This window comes from Hemiscyllium ocellatum, chromosome 8 (genome assembly GCF_020745735.1).
Source record: "Hemiscyllium ocellatum isolate sHemOce1 chromosome 8, sHemOce1.pat.X.cur, whole genome shotgun sequence".
Classification (NCBI taxonomy): Eukaryota; Metazoa; Chordata; class Chondrichthyes; order Orectolobiformes; family Hemiscylliidae; genus Hemiscyllium; species Hemiscyllium ocellatum.
In genome coordinates this window covers 45,179,731-45,202,102 of record NC_083408.1, presented here as the reverse complement: position 1 = coordinate 45,202,102, position 22,372 = coordinate 45,179,731, and the positions used below count along the sequence as shown (strand labels likewise).

The window sequence follows — 22,372 nt, the reverse complement described above, 5'->3', positions numbered from 1 at the left end:
CTTAATGAAGCATAAAAAGAAACAGCATAAAACTGAAAGAAAAATTAAAATTAAGAAACAAAGAACAGACCCTGGAGAATGGAAAAGATACAAAATCAGCAAAGGATTGCAAAACAAAATGTAAGAGCTACTACATGGGAGCATGAAAGGAAATTTGCAACTATACAAAAGAAAAATATTTAAATATTGCAATTATTCTAGGTAAAGGATAATCTTCAGAGCAATGTTGGACCAAAGCTGTCATGGAGATGCAGCAGGATCTGTTAACTACTAATCATAGATATCTGATTAACCCCAGTACAGGCAGGTAGACTCTGATTGATCAGGGTAATGACATGAGGAAAGCAGCAGCAATTGGTGGTCTCTGAAACCCTTTCTCATTGAAAACAGTGTAATGTACAAACTAACACCTTTCTCTACCTAGGATAGGGTCACGTGCTAATACATGTGGTTTCTAGCACACACAAATGATATCCATGGCTCATCACAACTCAGTTTAGAGTGTAAATCTTAGCACAGTCCGGATTACTTCGCAACTGTTATTGTTCCGATAGCAAAATCACATCTAGCACTGGACACTATGTTATAGGTTTTACAAGCACAGCTGGTTGAGTATGGTGAGCAAACTATCCACTGTAGACAGTCAAAGGGCAACTCCTGCTGCACATACATGCAAACCATGGCCCTACCTTTTCTCAAGCAATGCAAATTAACATTTTCTTTCAACGATGGATTTTTTTACATTGCAGCCCTGATGAGAGTAAGAAAAAAGCTTTAACTCCATGTTTCTTTTTAAGAATTGTTTCAGTTCTAAACCATCAGTTGCACACAACTTACTAGTCAAAGAATTAGGCCCACTTATTGGGTTAATCTGAGAGAAAGAAAATAGGATCTGTCCAGGAGAAACAGAATTAGCACTCAAATTTTATTTTTTTAAACCACTATTAAAAGAACAATTTCTAATTCTGCAAACTAACAAAACAAAATTTTAATTTCAAAGTATCCACCTTTATCAGTTTGAAAAGGTACTTTTATAAGCTTACAACTTAATTATAAGATTTTTAAATTTTGAGAGCAGCAGTTAGTGATGACTTCAGTAAACAAAAAGGGAAGGGGGGAAAAGAAGGGTTTAATCAGTGCTCTAGTGCCATCTGTTGTTAAGGATAATAATACAACATGTCTTTGAGACAGACGATTCGAGATATTATTTGGCAATGAAGAAATGTGTTATACCGTGTATATATATCTCAGGGTAAACCTGCTGGAAAACAAAAAGGAGTTCTTGAATTTTATTCACATTTGCTCATAAAATGTGGATATTGCTGGCAGTTATCTTATTATTCCATGTTACTGGCATTGAACTGACTTCTTGAATTACTACAGAGTTAATGATAGTTTCTACAATGATATTAAGTGGAAACTTCCTGGACTTTGACCTGATAGTAATAACAAAAGGAACAGCATATATACTGTTGCCACTGTGACAGCGGAAACAGGCATTTAAGGTAGCAGATAGAAATATTGATCAAGCAGGTCGCTTTGTCTTTGATCGCGTTGAGCCTCTTGAATGTTGTTGAATTGGACTCTCCCAGGCAAGTGCAAGGTATTCAATAACATCCTGACTTGTGACTTGTAGTTAGTTGGACTTTGAGGAGTTAGGAAAAGTGAAAACATAGCCAGCCTCCAACCTGCCCTTGTAGCCACATTATTTCTTTAGCTGTTCAGTTAAGTTCCTGGTCAATATTAACCTGCAGGATGTTCTGGCAGTTTTACAGATACAAGACAGAATAAGCCAAATAACAGACAAATGAAAATGAGAAATAGACATGACAAGATTAGGATACCTTGGGTGACAGGTGAAATTGTGAGACTAAGTAAGAGGAAAAAAGATGCGTACATAAGGTCTAAGCGATTGAAGGAAGATGAAGCTTTGGAAGAATATCGGAAATGTAGGACCAATCTGAAATGAGGAATTAAGATGGCTAAAAGAGGTCATGAGATATCCTTAATGAGCAGAGTTAAGGAAAACCCCAAAGCCTTTTATTCATATATAAGGAGCAAGAGGGTAACTAGGGAGAGGGTTGACCCACTCAAGGACAAAAAAGGAAAGATATGCATGGAGTCAGAGAAAATGGGTGAGATTCTTAGTGAGTACTTTGCATCAGTATTCACCAAGGAGAGGGACATGGCGGATGTTGAGGTTAGGGATAGATCTTTGATTAATCCAGGTCAAGTCAGCATAAGGGAGGGAGGAAGTATTGTGTATTCTAAAAGACATTGAGGTGGACAAATCACCAGGTCGGGATGGGATCTATCCCAGGTTACTGAGGGAAGCGAGAGAGGAAATAGGTAGGGATTTAACAGATAACTTTACAGCATCCTTGAGCACGGGGGAGGTCCCAGAGGACTGGAGAATTGCTAATGTTGTCTCTTCATTTAAGGGTAGCAGGGATAATCCAGGTAATTACAGACCTGTGAGCCTGACATCAGTGGCAGGGACAATTGTGGTACTGGAAAAGCACAGGTCAGGCAGCATCCGAGGAGCAGGAAAATTGACGTCTCGGATGAAACCCTAAGATGAAGGTCTTTTGCCCAAAATGTCGATTTTCCTGCTCCTTCGATGCTGCCTGACCTTCTGTGCTTTTCTAGCACTACACTCTTGACTCTGATCTCCAGCATCTGCAGTCCTCACTTTCGCCCTCAGTGGTATATACCCATTTGGAAGTAAATGGGCTTATCAGTGATAGGCAGTATGGTTTTGTGCAGAAAAGGTCATGTCTTACAAACCTAAAAGAATTCTTTGAAGAGGTGCCAAAGTTGATTGATGAGGGAAGGGATGTAGATGTCATACACGTGGACTTTAGTAAGGCATTTGATAAGATTCCTCATGGTAGGCTGATGAAGAATGTGAAGTCGCACGAGGTCCAGGGTGTTCTAGCTAGATGGATAAAGAACTAGTTGGGCAACAGGAGACAGAATAGTAGTGGAAGGGAGCTTCTCTGTGACATCACTAGCTCAGCAGGGCGATGGGAACCTGAGGTGAAGTTCCAGTGCGCAGGAGGATGAGAGTATAGAGGGCATGAACAGGATTTCATAATTACAGGAACGTGCTGGCAGACAGCGTGCTGATTTGAAGTGTGTCTACTTCAACACAAGTAGTATCCAAAATAAGGTAGGTGAGCTGGCAGCATGGATAGGTACCTGGGATTGCAATGTTGTGGCCATTCCGGAGACATGGATAGAGCAGGGTCAGGAATGCATGTTGCAGGTTCCAGGGATTAGATCTTTCATTAAGAAGAGGGAAGGTGGTAAAAAAGGGAGAGGTGTGGCCTTGTTAGTCTAAGACAATATAACAGTGGCTGAAAGAACTTTTGCTGAGGACTCACTACTGAGGTGGTATGTGCAGAGGTTAGAAACAGGAGAGGAGAGTTTTTTTTAAATAGGCCTCCACAGAGTTCCAGGGGTGTAGAGGAGAGGTTCAGCAAAACGATTTGGGTAGGTGTGAAAGGAACAGGGTGGTCATTATGGGGGACTTTAACTTTGCCAACATTGACTAGAAATGCTGTAACTCTAGTATTGGATGGATCTGTTTTGTCAAATATGTGCAGGAGGGTTTCCTGACACAGTATGGATCTGGTGCTTGGTAATGAACCAGGACAGGTGTTTGATTTATTGGTAGGTGAACGCTTTGAGAGACTGACCATAATTTGGTTACTTTTAGTTTAGCAATGGAAAGGGATCAGTACATGCCACAGGTCAAGAGTTATCATTGGGCAAGGGCAATTATAATGCTATTAAGCAAGACATGAGATGCATAGAACGGGGTAGCTAAATGTAGAGGGTGGGGACAACCGAAATATGGAGCTGGTTTAAGGAACAGATGTTGCATGTCTTTGATAGGTATGTATCTGTCAGGCAGGGAGGAAGTTATAAGGTTAGGGAACCGTGGTTTACGACAGAAATTGCATCTCTTGTTAAGCGGAAGAAGAAGACTTATGTAATGTTGAGGTGAGGTGATTCAGATGAGGTGATGGAGAATTACAGATTAGCTAGGAAGGATTTAAAGAGAGAGTTATGAAGAGCAAGGAGAGGACATGAGCTGTCTTTAGCAGGAAGAATAAAGGAGAACCCTAAAATTTTCTAAAAGGATGATGAGGGTAGGAACAGGGCCAGTCAAAGACAGAAGTGGGAAATTGTGTGTGTACCCTGACGGGATCAGAGAGGTGCTCAATGAATATTTCTCATCTGTTTTCACTCAGGAAAAAGAGAATATTATCGAGGAGAAGAATTAGATATGGGATAGTAGACTAGAAAGGATCAAGGTTAGTAAGGAAGAGGTGTTATTAATTCTAGGAGGAGTGAAAGTAGACAAGTCCCCTAGGACTTATCAGATGATTCTCTGGGAAGCTGGGGAGATGTTGGAGCCTTTGAGCTTGATCTTTGAGTCATCATTGTCTACAGACAATAGACAATAGACAATAGGTGCAGAAGTAGGCCATTCAGCCCTTTGAGCCTGCACTGCCATTCAATATGATCATGGCTGATCATTCCTAATCAGTATCCGCTTCCTGCCTTATCTCCATAACCCTTGATTCCACTATCTTTGAGAGCTATCCAACTCTTTCTTAAATGAATCCAGAGACTGGGCCTCCACTGCCCTCTGGGGCAGAGCATTCCACACAGCCACCACTCTCTGGGTGAAGAAGTTTCTCCTCATTTCTGTTCTAAATGGTCTACCCCGTATTTTTAAGCTGTGTCCTCTGGTTCGGCACTCACCCATCAGCGGAAACATGTTTCCTGCTGCCAGAGTGTCCAATCCTTTCATAATCTTATACGTCTCAATCATATCCCCCCTCAGTCTTCTAAACTCAAGGGTATACAAGCCCAGTCGCTTCATTCTTTCAGTGTAAGGTCATCCCTCCATTCCAGGAATTGACCTCGTGAACCTACGCTGCACTCCCTCAATAGCCAGAATGTCTTTCCTTAAATTTGGCAACCAGAACTGCACACAGTACTCCAGGTGTGGTCTCACCAGGGCCCTGTACAGCTGCAGAAGCACCTCTTTGCTTCCATACTCAATCCCTCTTGTTATGAAGGCCAGCATGCTATTAGCCTTCTTCATTACCTGCTGTACCTGCATGCATGCCTTCATTGGCTGGTGTACAAGAACATCTAGAGGTTTAATACCAGAGGACAGAAGGATTGTAAATGTTGTGCTCTTGTTCAAGAAGGGCTGTGGAGATGACACAGATAATTATAGACCAGAGTCTTACGTCTGTTGCAGGAAGTTTAGGAAAGGATTAAGAAATAGAATTTATAATCATCTAATAAGCAACAATTTGATTCGAGATAGTCAACATGGTTTCAGCAAGGGCAGGTCACGTCTCACAAACCTCACTGAATTTTTTGAGAAGGTGACCAAGCATGTAGATGAAGGTAGATCATTGACGTGGTGTACATTGACTTTAGTAAAGCCTTTGATAAGGTTCCACATGGTAGGTTGTTGGAGAAAATGCATAGGCATGGGGATTGAGGGTGATTTAGCAGTTTGGATTAGAAACTGGCTTTCTGTAAGAAGTGGTGGTTGATGGAAAATATTCAGCCGGGAGTCCGGTTACTAGGGGTGTGCCACAAGGATCTGTTTTGGGACCATTTATAGATGACTTGGATGCACACATAGCTGGATGGGTTACTAAGTTTGCGAATGACACTAAAGTCGGTTGAGTAGTGAACAGTGTGGAAGAATATTGCAGGTTGCAGGGGGACTTGGATAAACAGCAGAATTGGACTGAGAGGTGGCAAATGGAATTCAATGCAGATAAATGTGAAGTGATTCACTTTGGGAAGATTAACTGGAAGGCAGAATACTGGGTGAATGCAAAGATTCTTGGTAGTGTGGATGTGCAGAGGGATCTTGGAAGCCATTTACATAGGTCCCTGCAAGTTGCCACCCAGATTGATAGTGCTGTTAAGAAGACATACAGTGTGTTAGGTTTTATTGGTAGGGGGATTGCGTTCCAGAGCCGTAATGTCATGCTGTAACTATCCAAAAAACTAGTGCGGCCACACTTGGAATATTATGTACAGTTCTGGTCGCCCCATTACAAAAAGGATGTGGAAGCATTGGAAAAGGTGCAGAGGAGATTTACCAGGATGTTGCCTGGTCTGGAGGGAAGGTCTTATGAGGAAAGGTTGAGACACTTGGGTCTGTTCTTGGATATCAGCTTAACCGAGGGGACATCACTACTACTTGAGAGATGATAGATTTAAGACAGATATCAGAGGCAAGTTCTTTACACAGGTAAGGGTGTGGAATGCCCTGCCTGCTAATGTAGTTAACATGAGGGACATTTAAACAATCCTTGGATAAGCACATGGATGATAGAATCATAGAGTCATGGAGATGTATAGCACGGAAACAGACCCTTTGGTCCAACCCATCCATGCTGACCAGGTATCCCAACTCAATCTAGTCTCACCTGCCAGCACCTAGCCCATATCCCTCCAAACCCTTCCTATTCATATACCCATCCAAATGCCTCTTAAATATTGCAATTGTACCAGCCTCCACCACATCCCCTGGCAGCTCATTCCATACACGTACCACCCTCTGCGTGAAAACGTTGCCCCTTAGGTCTCTATTACATCTTTCCCCTCTCACCCTAAACCTATGCCCTCTAGTTCTGGACTCCCCTACCCCAGGGAAAAGACTTAGTCTATTTATCCTATCCATGCCCCTCATAATTTTGTAAACCTCTATAAGGTCACCCCTCAGCCTCCGATGCTCCCGCGAAAACAGCCCCAGCCTGTTCAGCCTCACCCTGTAGCTCAGATCCTCCAACCCTGGCAATAACCTTGTAAATCTTTTCTGAACCTTTTCAGGTTTCACAACATCTTTCCGATAGGAAGGAGACCAAAATTGCACTCAATATTCCAACAGTGGCCTAACCAATGTCCTGTACAGCTACAACATGACCTCCCAACTCCTGAACTCAATACTCTGACCAATAAAGGAAAGCATACTAAATGCATTCTTCACTATCCTATCTACCTGCAACTCCACTTTCAAGGAGCTATGAACCTGCACTCCAAGGTCTCTTTGTTCAGCACACTCCCTAGGACCTTACCATTAAGTGTATAAGTACTGCTAAGATTTGCTTTCCCAAAATGCAGCACCTCGCATTTATCTGAATTAAGTTCCATCTGCCACTTCTTAGCCCATTGGGCCATCTGGTCCAGATCCTGGTGTAATCTGAGGTAACCCTCTTCGCTGTCCACTACACCTCCAATTTTGGTGTTATCTGCAAACATACTAACTGTACCTCTTATGCTCGCATCCAAATCATTTATGTAAATGACAAAAAGTAGAGGGCCCAGCACTGATCCTTGTGGCACTCCACTGGTCACAGGCCTTCAGTCTGAAAAACAACCCTCCACCACCACCATCTGTCTTCTACCTTTGAGCCAGTTCTGTATCCAAATGGCTAGTTCTCCCTGTATTCCCTGTAACCTTGCTAATCAGTCTTCCATGGGGAACCTTGTCAAACGCCTTACTGAAGTCCATATAGATCACATCTATTGCTCTGCTCTCAATCCTTTTTGTTACTTCTTCAAAAAACTCAATCAAGTTTGTGAGAAATGATTTCCCACGCACAAAGCTATGTTGACTATCCCTAATCAGTCCTTGCCTTTCCAAATACATGTACATCCTGTCCCTCAGGATTCCCTCCAACAACTTGCCCACTACCGAGGTGAGGCTCACCGGTCTGTAGTTCCCTGGTTTGTCTTTACCGCCCTTCTTAAACAGTGGCACTACGTTTGCTAACCTCCAGTCCTCCGGCACCTCACCTGTGACTATCTATGATACAAATATCATGGTGGCACAGCGGTTAGCACTGCTGCCTCACAGCGCCAGAGACCCGGGTTCAATTCCCACCTCAGGCGACTGTCTGTGTGGAGTTTGCACATTCTCCCAGTGTCTGCGTGGGTTTTCTCCGGGTGCTCCAGTTTCCTCCCACAGTCCAGAAAATGTGCAGGTTAGGTGAATTAGCCATGCTAAATTGCCCGTAGAGTTAGATGAAGGAGTAAATGTACAGGAATGGGTCTGGGTGGGTTGCACTTCAGCGGGTCGGTTGGACTTGTTGGGCCAAAGGGCCCGTTTTCACATGTAAGTAATTTAATCTAATCCAAAATATCTCAGCAAGAGGCCCAGCAATCACTTCTCTAGCTTCCCACAGAGTTCTCGGTACACCTGATCAGATCCTGGGGATTTATCCACTTTTAACCGTTTCAAGACATCCTAGCGATAATGTAGGGGGATGGGCTTAGATTAGTTCACAGGTTGGTGCAACATTGAGGGCCAAAGGGCCTGTTCTGCGCTGTATTGTTCTAAGTTCTGTGTTCTACGATCAATGGTGTTCCACAGGGATCCACGCTGGGACCACTGTTGTTTATGATATACATAAATGATTTGGAGGAAGGTGTACGTTGTCTCATTAGCAAGTTTGCAGATGACATGAAGATTGGTGAAGTAGCAGATGAAGCGGACTGTCAGAGAATATAGCAGAATATAGATAGATTGGAGAGTTGGGCAGAGAAATGGCAGATGGAGATTAATCCAGACAAATGTGAGGTGATACATTTTGGAAGATGCAATTCCAGAACGAACTACACAGTCAATGGAAGGTTAAGAGTGTGGTGCTGGAAAAGCACAGCAGATCAGACAGCATCCAAGGACCAGGAGAATCAATGTTTTGGGCATAAGCCCTTCATCAGGAATCTGCTGAAAAGCTTTAGGGCAGAGGAGATAACCTGGGGGAGGTGGGGGACGGGAAGGGTTGCAATGAGAGAGGGACTCAGTAACGTCCTTGTGCAGAGAGGAAGAGAACTTCTTCAAAGGTAGGCATCTTGGAAGAGGCTTCGCAGTAAGGTTAAAATCAATTAGTAGGAAATGAGGACTGTAGACGCTGGAGATCAGAGTCGAGAGTGTGGAGCTGGAAAAGCACAGCAGGTCAGGCAGCTTTCAAGGAGCAGGAGAATCAATGTTTTGGGCATAAGCCCTTCATCAGCAATGGAAAAGTCCTGGGGAAAATTGATGTACAGAGATATCTGGGTGTTAGGTCCATTGATCACTGAAGGTGGCAACACATGTCAGTAGAGTGGTCAAGAAGGCATACAGCATGCTTTCCTTCATTGAACGGGGTATTGAGTACAAGAGTTGGCAGGTCATGTTACAGTTGTATCAGACTTTGGTTCAGCCACATTTGGAATATTGCGTACAGTTCTGGTCGCCACACTACCAGAAGGATGTGGATGCTTTGGACAGGGTGCAGAGGAGATTCGCCAGGATGTTGCCTGGTACAGAGTGTGCGATCTATGAGGAGAGGTTGAGTAGATCAGGATTACTTTCATTGGAAAGAAGGAGGTTGGGGGGGACCTGGTTGAGGCCTACAAAATCATGAGAGGTGTAAACAGGACGGATAAGTAAAAAACCTCTTCCCAGAGTGGAGCACTCAATTACTAGGGGTCACGAGTTCAAACGAGAGGGAAAAAGTTTCGGGGAGATGTATGGGTGGAAAGTCCTTCACTCAGAGGGTGGTGCATGCCTGGAATGCATTGCCAGCAGAGGTGGTAGGGGCGGGAACGACAGCGTAATTTAAGATGCATCTCTGTACATGAATGGGCAGGAAGCAAAGGGATACAGATCCTTAGAAAATATGTTGCAGATTTACTTCCTGTGGTGTAATGTTCTTTGTTCTTTCAATAGTGAGCCTTGAGACGTACAAAAAGTTTCATCATGCAGATGGCTGATAATGGGAAGAATAAAAGGAAAAGATTTTTTCAGATGACACACTTAACTTGTTAAATTGCATATAGATTCTCTTCTTAAAATGCAGCAAAACTGAAACATAAGGTTACTTGAAGAATGCAGGTTGCAAACTTCACATTTTGTACAAAGGTTGGGTAATACACTGTAGTTCAAACATTTTTGCTCTTAAGGAGGAGGAAAGCAAGATAAAGAGGAGGAACAAATTACTCCAAGACATCTCATGGCGGTCAAATCAATCTCAGCAATATCATAAGGACTAGGAAAAATGACAGAGAGTCGGTTTTGTTAAACGTTTCTGACACTGTAGATTTATTTTCTAGTTAAAAGCATGATCCAGCCAGTAAAAATGAATACAATACATCATGCACTATTTTGACCTTTAAAACTTGAGGAAGAATGATATACTTGGGAGATTTGTATTAAGGTACCAATGAACAAAGATTTACCATTGCAAAATGCTCAAAATAACCAGTTAGTGACAATCAGAAAGGCAGCATTGTCTAAAACCCATCTGCTTCCATTCCATGCAGTTGAAGATGCAGTTTGTAAAATATAATCTGGTCAAATTAGAACTTTTAAATGAAAAGCATTGATTGTAGCATTCAGTTTTGACAGTTTGTAAAATGCACGAAGGTCGATAAATCCCTGGGACCTGATCAGGTGTGTTCCATAACTTTGTGGGAAGCTAGGGAAGAGATTACTGGGCCCCTTGCTGAGATATTTGTATCATTGACAGCCATAGGTATGGTATCAGAAGACCGGAGGGGACTAATGTGGTGCCATAGTTAAGAAAGGCAATAAGGAAAAGCCAAAAAATGACACAGGTGAGCCTTAAGTCATGGGTTGCAGCGGATTCTAAGGGTCAGGATTTACATGCATTTGGAAAGGCAAAGACTGATTAGGGATAACCAATATGGCTTTGTGCATTGGAAATCATGTCTCACAAATTTGCCTAGTTATTTGAAGAGGTCATAAAGAAAATTTATGAAGATAGAGCTATCTATATCTCTCTTGTCTATGGTGACTGCAGCAAGGTGTTTGACAAGATTCTGCAGGGAGAATGATTAGCAAGATTGGATCACATGGAATACAGGGGGAGCTAGCCAATTGGATACAAAATTGGCTGAAGTAGGAGACAGAGGGTGGTGGTGGTGGTGGAGGATTGCTTTTTTGGTCTAGAGGCTCATGACCAGGATCGGTGCAGGTTCCACTGTCTCTTGTTATTTACATAAATGATTTGGATGTGAATGTAGGAGGTACAGTTAGTAAGTTTGCAGATGACACCAAAATTGGTAATATAGTGGACAGCTATCCCAGAGTACAATGGGACCTTGATGAGATGGGCCAATGGGCCGAGGAGTAACAGATGTAGTTTAGTTTAGATAAATGTGAGGTATTGTAATGGAAACGCAAACTAGGGCACGACTTAAACGGTTAAATGGTAGGGCTTTGGAGAGTGTTGCTAAACAAGAAGACCGAAGGGTGCAGCTGCATAGGTCCTTCAAAGTAGAATCATAGTTAGACAGGGTAGTGAAGGCGGCATTTGGCACGCTTGCCTTCAGAGATCAGTGCATTGAAAACAGGAGTTGGGACGTCATGTTATGGCTGAACAGGACATTGGTGAGGCCACTTTTAGAATACTGCCTTCAATTCTGATCTTCCTGCTATAGGAAAGATGTTGCCAAAATTAAAATGGTTCAGAAAAAATTCACAAGGAGAAACTAGGACCTGAGGGAACAACCTTAGAGTAAAGGGAAGACATTTTAGAATTTAGGAGACCTTTTAGGAGAGATTTCTTCAGCCAGAGTAGTGTATCTGTGGAATTCATTGCCACAGAAGCCTGTGGAGGCCAGGTCATTGAGTATATTTAAAACAGAGATGAATGCATTCTTGATTGCCAAGGGGATCAAAGGTTCCAGGGAGAAAGCAGGAAAATGGGGTTGAAAAACATTTTAGCCATGATTGAAAGGAAGAACAAACTTGATGAGCTGAATGGCCTAATTTCTGTTCCTATGTCTTTGGTTAGAGGGTCTGAGGTGTAGGAAGAGGCTGAGTAGGTTCGGGTTTCTTTTCTCCCAGAGCATCAGAGGCTGAAGGATGACGTTATAGAGGTTTATAAAATCATGAGGATCACGGATGGCGAACAGCTAAGGTCTTTTCCCCAGGGTAGTGGAGTCCAAAATTAGAGGGGATAGGTTCAAGGTGAGAGGAGAAAGATTTATAAAGGACCGGAGGGGCAACATTTTTCACATAGAGAGTAGAACAAGCTGCCAGAAGAGGTTGTTAAGGCCGATATAATTGCAAGATTTAAAAGGATGGATACGTTAATAGGAAAGGTTGAGAGGGATATGAGCCAAATACTGTCAAAGGAGATCAGTTTAGGACATGTGGTCACGCGGACGAGTTGCACCAAAGGGTGTGTTTCCATGATGTATAACTATGACTCGCGAGGCTTAGCTGCTGATTCTGATGGCAGGGAGGTGTTTTCATCGTGTGGGACCCCACCCCTGGAAAGAGTGTGGAAAAGTTGGAAAATTCAAAATTAACTCTAATTTTAGCTTGAGAGTTACCCAGGAAAGATTGGAGGTTTAAAGGTTGGTTCTGAAAGCCCCCTGTAACTCCTGGATAAACTATTAAATAAATTCCCCTAAATCCCACACTTAGATTTTCCCCAACCCTTTACACCAAGGCCCCCCCCACCACCATGCCCCCTCACCGGATCCTGATAATATCCCACAACCAGACAACCCTTCTTACCCAAATTGATTCCACCCCAATTAAACCCAACATTCCAAGATCCAATACCCACTCTAGACCTATGGCCACCTCCATCTAACTCACCCGTGACCAATCCGAACCACCACAAACCAAAACCAGAACCACCTGGACTCTCTATCCCACTCCTGGAACTGTGTGATATATGATTTGGAGTAACCAAACTTTAAACTCTGGTGTTGATGAGTGGTAGCACAGAATGCCTACCTGTTTGTAAATCAAAATTGAAACTAGCTAAACATTATATCAACATAACATTAATTTAGAGAAAATTTCAGAGATATGGCTGAATCAAAATCTAAAGTATGAGTGCTTTATTTAGACTTTGTATTTATTTTTTGTTTTACCTTGGTCTCTTTCATCATTAGCTCTTTCATATTCCTCCATGGGGAGTTGTGTGTGGAATATTGGTGTAACCTCCAAGTCTACACCTGATGCAAGTAAAATAATAGGAAAGATCATGTATCATAATCACAGCTGAATATTTTAGAATATGAATAAGATAAATTTGAAATTATATAGCAATAACCAAAGTTGTTTAACTTTGTTCCAGTTTACTCTTTATTTTGTATATTTTAACTACAAAGCTAAAATTACAACTAATATCTAATCAAAAATTCAAAGATTAATACAATTTCTCTGCTGTACTTCACTCATCTGTTGATAAAACCAAGTTGCCGTTTCATCTGACAACTTAGATTTTGCTTAACTGCCTTAAAGTCAGACATTAATTTTCTACAATGTTCCATGTAATACCTTCAAGATTCTTCCCTCTCACAGAGTTTGGTGTATCTATTAGGTAGTGAACAGTGCAAATGGCTGAACCTTGTGTGGAATGGGCAGCGTAGATAACCCAGGTGGTACTTTTGTTTTCTTTTTGTGACATTCGTGTGGCCTGATTTGTTGAAATACGAGGACAGTGTTTCAGTAATTTTCACTGATTTTTGTAAAAATTTTCAAATTACTAAAGTTTGCTTCAATCAACAGTTCCAACTTAATTTGTTTTAAGCAACTAAAAAACACCTTAAACCCAATGTGGAGAAGGTGATTCTGAAGACAAATGAATGTTGAATTAATTAACATCAGTCAAGGCAGTCATAGAGCCAACACTTAATTGAGAGCAGATAAAGCAGTTTGGAGAGGGAGAAGGTAAAAGTTCTGATATATGATTGTTGGACAGGAATGTATAGGTACTGCGAGATGGAAAAAAATTGAAATCTACCCTATTGATAGATTTTACCATCCTATTACTCATCCAATATAGTGATAATGGAGCTGTTGATCAATCAATCAATTCACTTCTATCAATATGAATTTGAATTTTGAATTTGAATTTAAATCATTTATTGTTGTGTGTATTCAATATAAACTACAGTGAGAAGTGTGTACTGTTGTCATGCTTAGGTACCATTCTTATTAACATAAAATAAAATAAAAAGATAAATAGACAGAGTCCAACTTTTCCTTCTCTGCTGATAGAGTCCCACTCTGGCTACACTAGCCCATACCACCCAGAAGCGGGATTCCCACTCCGGGTTTCACAGGCCAGCCAACTCTGTGGCCATGCTGCCTCTGAGGATGCCGCCGCTGCTCATGAGCCCATTAAAGCTGTCTTCCCACCAAAGAGCTCTCTTCATAAGGCTTGAACGAAAACTAAAAATAAACTGAGAAAAGAAGAAGGAGAAGAAAGGGGGAGAAAAAAAGAGAGAAAATACAAATGAAGAGGACCAGCCTGAGAATTGGAGCCAAGACGCTGCCATCTCAATGGAGGGATCACTTGTAATCTATAAGTGAATCGAAACAAGAGCAATGATGGGGACCTTTGGGCATCATAGATTCAAAATCACATGGTCCTCCACAGCAAGCTGCACTTACCTTTGTCCTCCATCAGGTAGTTCATATTAGTGAGTTTTGAGAAGATTTGTAGCTCAGGTTGAGGTTCTGGATGTAGATTTGCTCGTTGAACTGGAAGATTCGTTTTCAGGCATTTCATCATCATACTAGGTAAACTCTTCAATGAGCCTCCAGATGAAGCACTGGTGCTGTAGCCCACTTTCTATTTATATGTCATGCCCTGTAGTGAGGATGCTAGTGAGAGTGGTATCCTTAGTATCTACTGTGCTTACATACGGATGAGGAAGGACACCACTTTGACTGGGACAACACATCCATCCTAGGACAAAACAAACAGAGACACGCACGAAGATTCCTAGAAGCATGGCATTCCAACCGGAACTCTACCAACAAACACATTGACTTGGATCCCATTTACAACCCCCTGAGAAAAAGAACAGGAAATGACATCAGCACAGGATATGACAACACCAACCCAAGAAAATCCAAACATATAAATAGAAAGTGGGCGACACCACCAGTGCTTTATCCGGAGGCTCACTGAAAATTTTACCTGGTTATGGTGTCAGAAGGTCTGAAAACGAACCTGCCAGCTTAGTGAGCAAACCTACATCTAGGTACTTCAAAAATCTGAAAATGATATTTTCTGAAATAAATGTTTCTAATTTATCTGTGAATGCATCCGAAAAAAAAAAGTGGTTCCACCATTTCCACTGGAAACATTTTCTACAAATTAATCATTTGCTAACAAAAATAGTTTTTGTAGTTAGATTTTGAATTTACTCACTTTAAACACATATCCTCTGACACTACTGTTCAGGATATTGTGAAATAAATTGACGGGTTTTTAAAATTGTTTTTAATAGATATTTTTATTGAAAATTTAACATGTTTTTACAAACTTACAAAATAAAAAAACACAAATACAAACACTAATATACAATTAAATATTAAATAATAACCAAACCCTGTCAAACAAAAGGAGAAGATAAAAGAAAAAGACAAAACTCAACTAACTACTAATCTAATCTATAACTAACCAGAGCGTATAATAAAATATCTTACATTACTCAAAAAAAAGGATAACACAGTAATTAAATAGTGAACTACATGCAGGGAATGAATTACATCAAGTCATAATAAAACCTGTATTCATGCAGGATTTGTCCCCCAAAGGGCCCCGGACCAGCCAGAACCGCGACCACAACTAGATGAAAGCCTCTGACAAAATGGCCGAAATATCTGTATCTACGTAATTCAGGAAGGGCTGCCATATTTTATAGAATAATGCCATTTTTTGGTGCACCATATTTGTAAGGAAGTCAAGGAGAATTTATTCCATGATTAACCTGTGCCAATTCGGAAGTCCTGGAGGGCCCTCAGCTACCCAGTTTACAAAAATATTTTTCCTTGCACAAAAGGAGAGAACGGAAAATAATTTCTTCCCGTGCACATCCAGGGAAGGCAAGCTCAAATAGCCCAGGAGAAGAGATATTGGATCTACTCTAATTTCCGTTCTCAAGATTTCTGTGAAAGCATTTGCTACTCTATTTGCAGATCTTATGACATGTCCATAAGCAGTGTGTGAGAGTGCCCACCTCTATTTTAATTTGGGACACATTAGAGATGCTCCTGCCCTAAATTTTGCCAATCGTTCTGGTGCTATATGATTCCTATGGAGTATCTTTAACTGACTGGCCTAGGTTCTAAACAGACGGAGATTTTTCTGGCCTTTTCCCAGCTGTCATCCCACATTTCTGTGGATATTTCCAAACCCAATTCCTGATCCCATGTTCTAAGCAAATGTTCCATGTCTTCCGACATTTCATAATGTAATAAATGATAGAGAGTGCTGACCGTGGGTAAACCCATTCTATCTGATTTATAAAGGATATCTAATAACAGCAGGTAAAAACAACGACTGCAAATGCTGGAACCCAGATTCTGGATTCGTGGTGTTGGAAGAGCACAGCAGTTCAGGCGTTCCTCTTCCAGGCATCTGGTGGTGAAGGAGGCGCAGGACCTCCATATCCTCAGCAGAGTGGGAGGGAGAGTTGAAATGTTAGGTCACAAGGTGGTGTGGTTGATTGGTGCGGGTATCCCGGAGATGTTCCCTAAAGTGCTCTGCTAGAAGGCGTCCAGTCTCCCCAATGTAGAGGAGACCGCATTGGGAGCAACAGATACAATAAATGATATTGGTGGATGTGCAGGTAAAACTTTGATGGATGTGGAAGGCTCCTTTAGGGCCTTGGATGGAGGTGAAGGAGGAGGTTGGGCGCAGATTTTGCAATTCCTGCGGTGGCAAGGGAAGGTGCTAGGATGGGAGGGTGGGTTGTTGGGGGGGGGGGGCGGGGACCTAACCAGATAGTCACGAAGGGAACAGTTTTTGCGGTAGGCGAAAACGGGTGGGAGGTAAATATATCCCTGGTGGTGGGGTCTGTTTGGAGGTGGCAGAAGTGTCAGCGGATGATTTGGTTTATGTGAATGTTGGTAGGGTGAAAGGTGAGCACCGGGGGCGTTCTGTCCTTGTTACGGTTGGAGGGCTGGGGTTGGAGTGCGGAGGTGTGGGATGTGGACAAGATGCATTGGAGGGCATCTTTAACCACGTGGGAAGGGCAAAGGAATTGCAAAACCTGCGCTCACACCTCCTCACTGAGCTCCATCCAAGGCCCTAAAGGAGCCTTCCACATCCAAAGTTTTACCTGCACGTGCAGCAATATCATTTATTGTATCCATTGCTCCCAATGTGGTCTCCTCTACATTGGGGAGACTGGACGCCTCCTAGCAGAGCGCTTTAGGGAACATCTCCAGGACACCCGCACCAATCAACCACACCACCCTGTGGCCCAATATTTCAATTCTCCCTCCCACTCTGCCAAGGACATGGAGGTCCTAGGCCTCCTTCACCACCGCTCCATTACCACCAGACGCCTGGAGGAAGAATGCCTCATCTTCTACCTCGGAACACTTCAATCCCAGGGCATCAACTGGAATTCAACAGTTTCCTCATTTCCCCTTTTCCCACCTCACCCCAGTTCCAAACTTCCAGCTCAGCACTGTCCCCATGACTTGTCCTGCCTGCCTATCTTCTTTTCCACTTATCCACTCCACCCTCCCCCCCTCCCGCCACTGACCTATCACCTTCATCCCCTCCCCCATTCACCTATTGTACTCTATGCTACTTTCTCCCCACCCCCACCCTCCTCTCGTTTATCTCTCCACCCTTCAGGCTCTCTGCCTGTATTCCTGATGAAGGGCTTTTGCCCGAAATGTCGATTTTACTGCTCCTCGGATGCTGCCGGAACTGCTGTGCTCTTCCAGCACTACTAATCCAGTATCTAATAACATAGTCTTCTTCTGTATATAATCTCGAATTTGGAAGTATCAAAAGAGGTCTCCATTAGGTAGTCCAAATTTCTGGTGCAGCTGTTCAAAAGACATCAAGACCCCCCCTCATCAAATAGATCCCCTAAACAGGAGATACCCCTGGACCACCAGGATTTAAATGTGGCGTCTATGAGTCCTGGTTATAGGAGTATAAGGGGAGGTTTTTTTACCCAGTGACAAGCAGTGCCCTACACTCCTGTTTTTTTTCTTTCTTTTCTATTTAACCCCCACACTCCCGTCTAACTGCGGTAGTGCTTAGTTTTTCCCCAGCACCCATGTTGTGTGTGTGCAAGTGTGAGACTCAGTGAGAGACACAAGGTCACGAGTCTTTATTCAATTTCCACCACCAGGAAGACAGGAAAACACTCCGGTGGCCAGTCACATCAAAGGGCAATGCTGTGTGATCAAACAGTGAAGGGCAGGGCAGGGACTAAATCAAAATAGAGTTGGAGGGGGAAATAATGCACTCCACTCCCTGCGGTACCCACCTATCCCTGAACAACTCCAGGATGTTGGTGGACACCTTGTGCTCCTTCTCCAAGGACACCCGGGCTCTAACGTAACCGCGGAAGAGGGGCAGGCAGTCGGCCCTAACGACCCCCTCCACGGCCCACTGCCTGGACCTGTTTATGGCCAGTTTAAGGGAAGGTTTTCTGTTTTTCTTCTTTTTTTAAATTTTTGTGTGTGTGCAGGAATTTCCTGTTGATTTGTTTTTTTCTTTTACCCACGCACTACCGCCTAACTGCGGTAGTCCTTATTTTCCCCAGCACCCATAGTGTGTGTGTGCAGGTGTGAGACGCAGTGAGAGACACAAAGTGCACAAATCTTTATTCAATTTCCACCACCAGGAAGATAGGAAAACACCCGAGTGGCCTGTGACAAGCAGTGCCCTTCACATCAAAGGGCAATGCTATGTGATCAAAACAATGAAGGGGAGGGCAGGGACTAAATCAAAATAGAGTTTACAGGAGTATTAGCTGGTCCACTTATGGACATGTACAACTACTCATATCGTCAGGGCTGCCTTCTGCCTTCATTGAAAGAGGCGAATATCTCCCTCATTCTCAAAAAAGGAAAGGACCCAGAAGATTGTGCATCATACAGACCAATATCCTTGCTAAATATAGATTTTTAAATTCTTTCTAAAACCTTTGAGGCTGGAGAGGGTATTACCATATATAACATAAAAGAGGACCAGATCAGGTTTATCAAGGGCCATAGATCACCTAATAATATTAGAAGGGTTTTGAATGTGATTCAAGTCTGTCATCAGGAAAGAATACCAGGAATAGTAGTCTCGTTGGATGCGGAGAAGGCATTTGACAAGGTTGAATGGTCATACCTGTTCTATACATTGGAAAGGTTTGGCATTGGAAAGGTATTTGCTAAATGGGTCTCAACATTGTGTAATGACCCCAAAGCAGTCGTGATCACAATGGCTTAGGCTCGGATAGCTTTAGTGTTGGTAGGAGCTGCCATCAGGGATGTCCTCTCTGACCGTTACTATTCACACTAATAATTGAGCCACTGGCGGAAGCTATACGGGCTGACTCTAATATAACGGCCCCGAGGGTTGGCATAGGTAAACATAAAATGACCCTTTATGCAGATGATGATCTCCTTTTTCTTAGTAATCTTTTGATGTCCATGCCCCACCTGATCCAAGTTATTAATTTATTCAGTGCATTCTCAGGTTACAAAATTAATGTCTCAAAATCAGAGGCCATGCCTATGGGTAGTCTCACTAATATGTCCCACTTATTGCATGGATCTCACTTTCCCTTTCGGTGGTCTCTGGAGGGTTTTTTATATTGAGGTATTTTTATCACCCCAGTATTTGGCTAGCTATACAAGGCCAATTTTGTGCATCTACTAGAAAGGATAAGGCAGGACCTTCAACGTTTGGGGGATCTTCCAATTTCCTAGCTAGGTAGAATAGCTCTACTTAAAATGAATGTCTTGCCCCGTCTCTTATACCCTGGGAGAATGCTCCCGCTGATGCTGCTGAGGCCGGCACTGCGCAAATTGTATGGTTGGCTTGGTTCTTTCATCTGGAATCATAGGCGGCCCCTCATTAAGTTAAAGAAGCTACAACTTCCATAGGTAAGGGGAGGGCTGGATTTCCAGATTTTAGGAAGTATCAGTTGAGTTCCCTGTTAAGCCACATAGCTGATTAGATCTCGTCTGACCTGCAATCAATCTGGCTAGACATGGAGGCTTCTCAAGTAAAGTGCCCTCCTATTAACCTCTTATCTAAAAATAAGATGAAAGTTGTTATGGACCATTGTAAAAACCCTATAGTATTAAACACAATTAAAGCCTGGAAGACAATGCGGCAAAACGAGGGTAATTCACATAAAGCCTCCCCTTAAACTGGCCATAAACAGGTCCAGGCAGCGAGCCGTGGAGGGGGTTGTTAGAGCCGACTGCCTGCCCCTCTTCCGCGGTTACGTTAGAGCCTGGGTGTCCTTGGAGAAGGAGCACGTGGTGTCCACCAACACCCTGGAGTTGTTCAGGGAGAGGTGGGCGCCGCAGGGAGTGCGGCTCCTACCAACACTAAAGCTATCCGAATTTACTATCCTTCATTAAGAAAGAATCCATACGCCAATGTCGGGGGGCCGTCTCATTATTCCTAGACTTGATTTCCATTTATACTGCAGCGTGATCAGAAATTATTACATTACCTATTCTGCAGGATAACATGGAATTCAAAAAGGTCAAAGGGGCAAAAAACATATCAATTCTAGTGTGACACTTATGTGGGTTAGAATAAAAAGAAAAATCTCTGCCTTGTGGGTGGAGACACCTCCACACATCTACTAATCCTATCTCTTTATTCAAATCCGCCAATTGCCTGGATCTGGGGGGTACTCTTGGTATCCTGTCTATCACCGGGTTCATAATGCAATTAAAATCTCCCCCTATAATTGTATGACGAGCCTCAAGAGCCATCACTAAAGTGGAGGAAAACGACAACAAACGGCCATTCCTAAATATTGCAGTAGGACAAACAGCCAATGGGGAACTTCAAACTAGCGTCAACAGGAAAACAACACATACTGAACTACAGAAGCAATCATCCCAACACCAATAAACAAATCTGCATTAAAACATTATTTCAATGAGCCACCACACACTGCAGTACAGAGGAATTACGCAGAGCAAAGGAAAAATCACCTATATAGTGTATCCAAAAAGAACAGGTACCCAATGATCGCAGACACCGATTTCTCAGCAACAAACCCAATCAAGCAGACAAAACACATCAGAAACCCTTGCCACTCTCCCCTACATCAAAGGCATCTCGGAAATGACTGCCTGACTACTCGCACCTCTTGGCACCATGGTAGCCGACAAACTCACCAACACACTAAAACAGCAGCTAATGAACTTGAAAGCCCTATGCAGACAACAAGCAAAACTAATGTCATTTACAAAATACCATGCAAGAACTGCAACAAACACTACATTGGACAGGCAGAAAACTAGCCACCAGGATACATGAACATCAACTAGCCATAAAAAGACATGACCCACTCTCACTAGTATCCTTACATACAGACGAGGAAGGACATCACTTTGACTGGGACAACACATCCATCCTAGGACACGCCAAACAGAGACACGCACAAGAATCCCAAGAAGCATGGCATTCCAACCGGAACTCTATTAACAAACACATGGAGTTAGATCCCATCTATCACCCCCTGAGAAAAAGAACAGGAATTGACATTGCCACAGGAAATGACATCACCAACCCAAGGAAACCTAAACACAAACAGAATGCGGGCCACGCCACCACTGCTTCATCTGGAGGCTCACTGATGATGTTACCTAGAATGATGATGAAACCTCTGAAATTGAACCTTCCAGCTCAACGAGCAAACCTACATCCAGAACCTCAACCTGATTTACAAATCTTCTCAAAACTCACTAATGTATGTCATTCCTTCATAATGTCGAACAGTGCCCAAAGGCAAAAAGCGGTATGGTAATAATAATTCCAATGGTTTCTTCATCTCACTTTGCATAATTAACACCATTAGATTATCCTTCCACTCACCATTGTCAGTTGGTGTCAAAGCTAGAAACTTCTTTGTATTTTCTGCCACCTCAGGGCACTCCACCAATTCCTCCCTCTGAAACAAAGAAAATCATTATTTAATTTTCGCCACAGCTGGAGCTTTCTGATTTTAATAAACTATTTCATAGAATCACAGTGTGATGTGTATCAAAGTGTAAATGAAGTTTTGTCATTTATCAGTTTTATTGCTCATTTGAACCAAGTTCTATTATTATTCTTCTACAGTTACAAGTATTTAATTCCATCTAAAACACTTGTCAAACTTGAATTCTAACGTTATTGCTAGGACTGTATGGCAAGAATCATGCATTTGATAAAAGAAAATTGCATTCATAAGGCATTCAATGTGGGTAAAACTCACAACGCAATTCACAAATGCAGCCATACAAGATGACAAAACTGAGCAAAAGGAGGAGATATTTAGAAAGGGGACCAAAGGGTTG

At 42.6% G+C, this 22,372-nt stretch overlaps 1 protein-coding gene across 1 annotated transcript in view; it reads right to left on the bottom strand.

Annotated features, from left to right (window-relative positions):
- fsip1 (fibrous sheath interacting protein 1) overlaps positions 1-22,372 on the bottom strand; it is a 409,361-nt gene that overhangs the window by 368,392 nt on the left and 18,597 nt on the right. Inside the window, exons 6-7 of the mRNA XM_060828363.1 lie at positions 21,909-21,984; positions 12,952-13,035 (exon numbers count right to left, since the gene is read on the bottom strand). Of these exons, the coding sequence (XP_060684346.1) occupies positions 12,952-13,035; positions 21,909-21,984 (160 nt within the window). The remainder of the gene's footprint in view (positions 1-12,951; positions 13,036-21,908; positions 21,985-22,372) is intronic.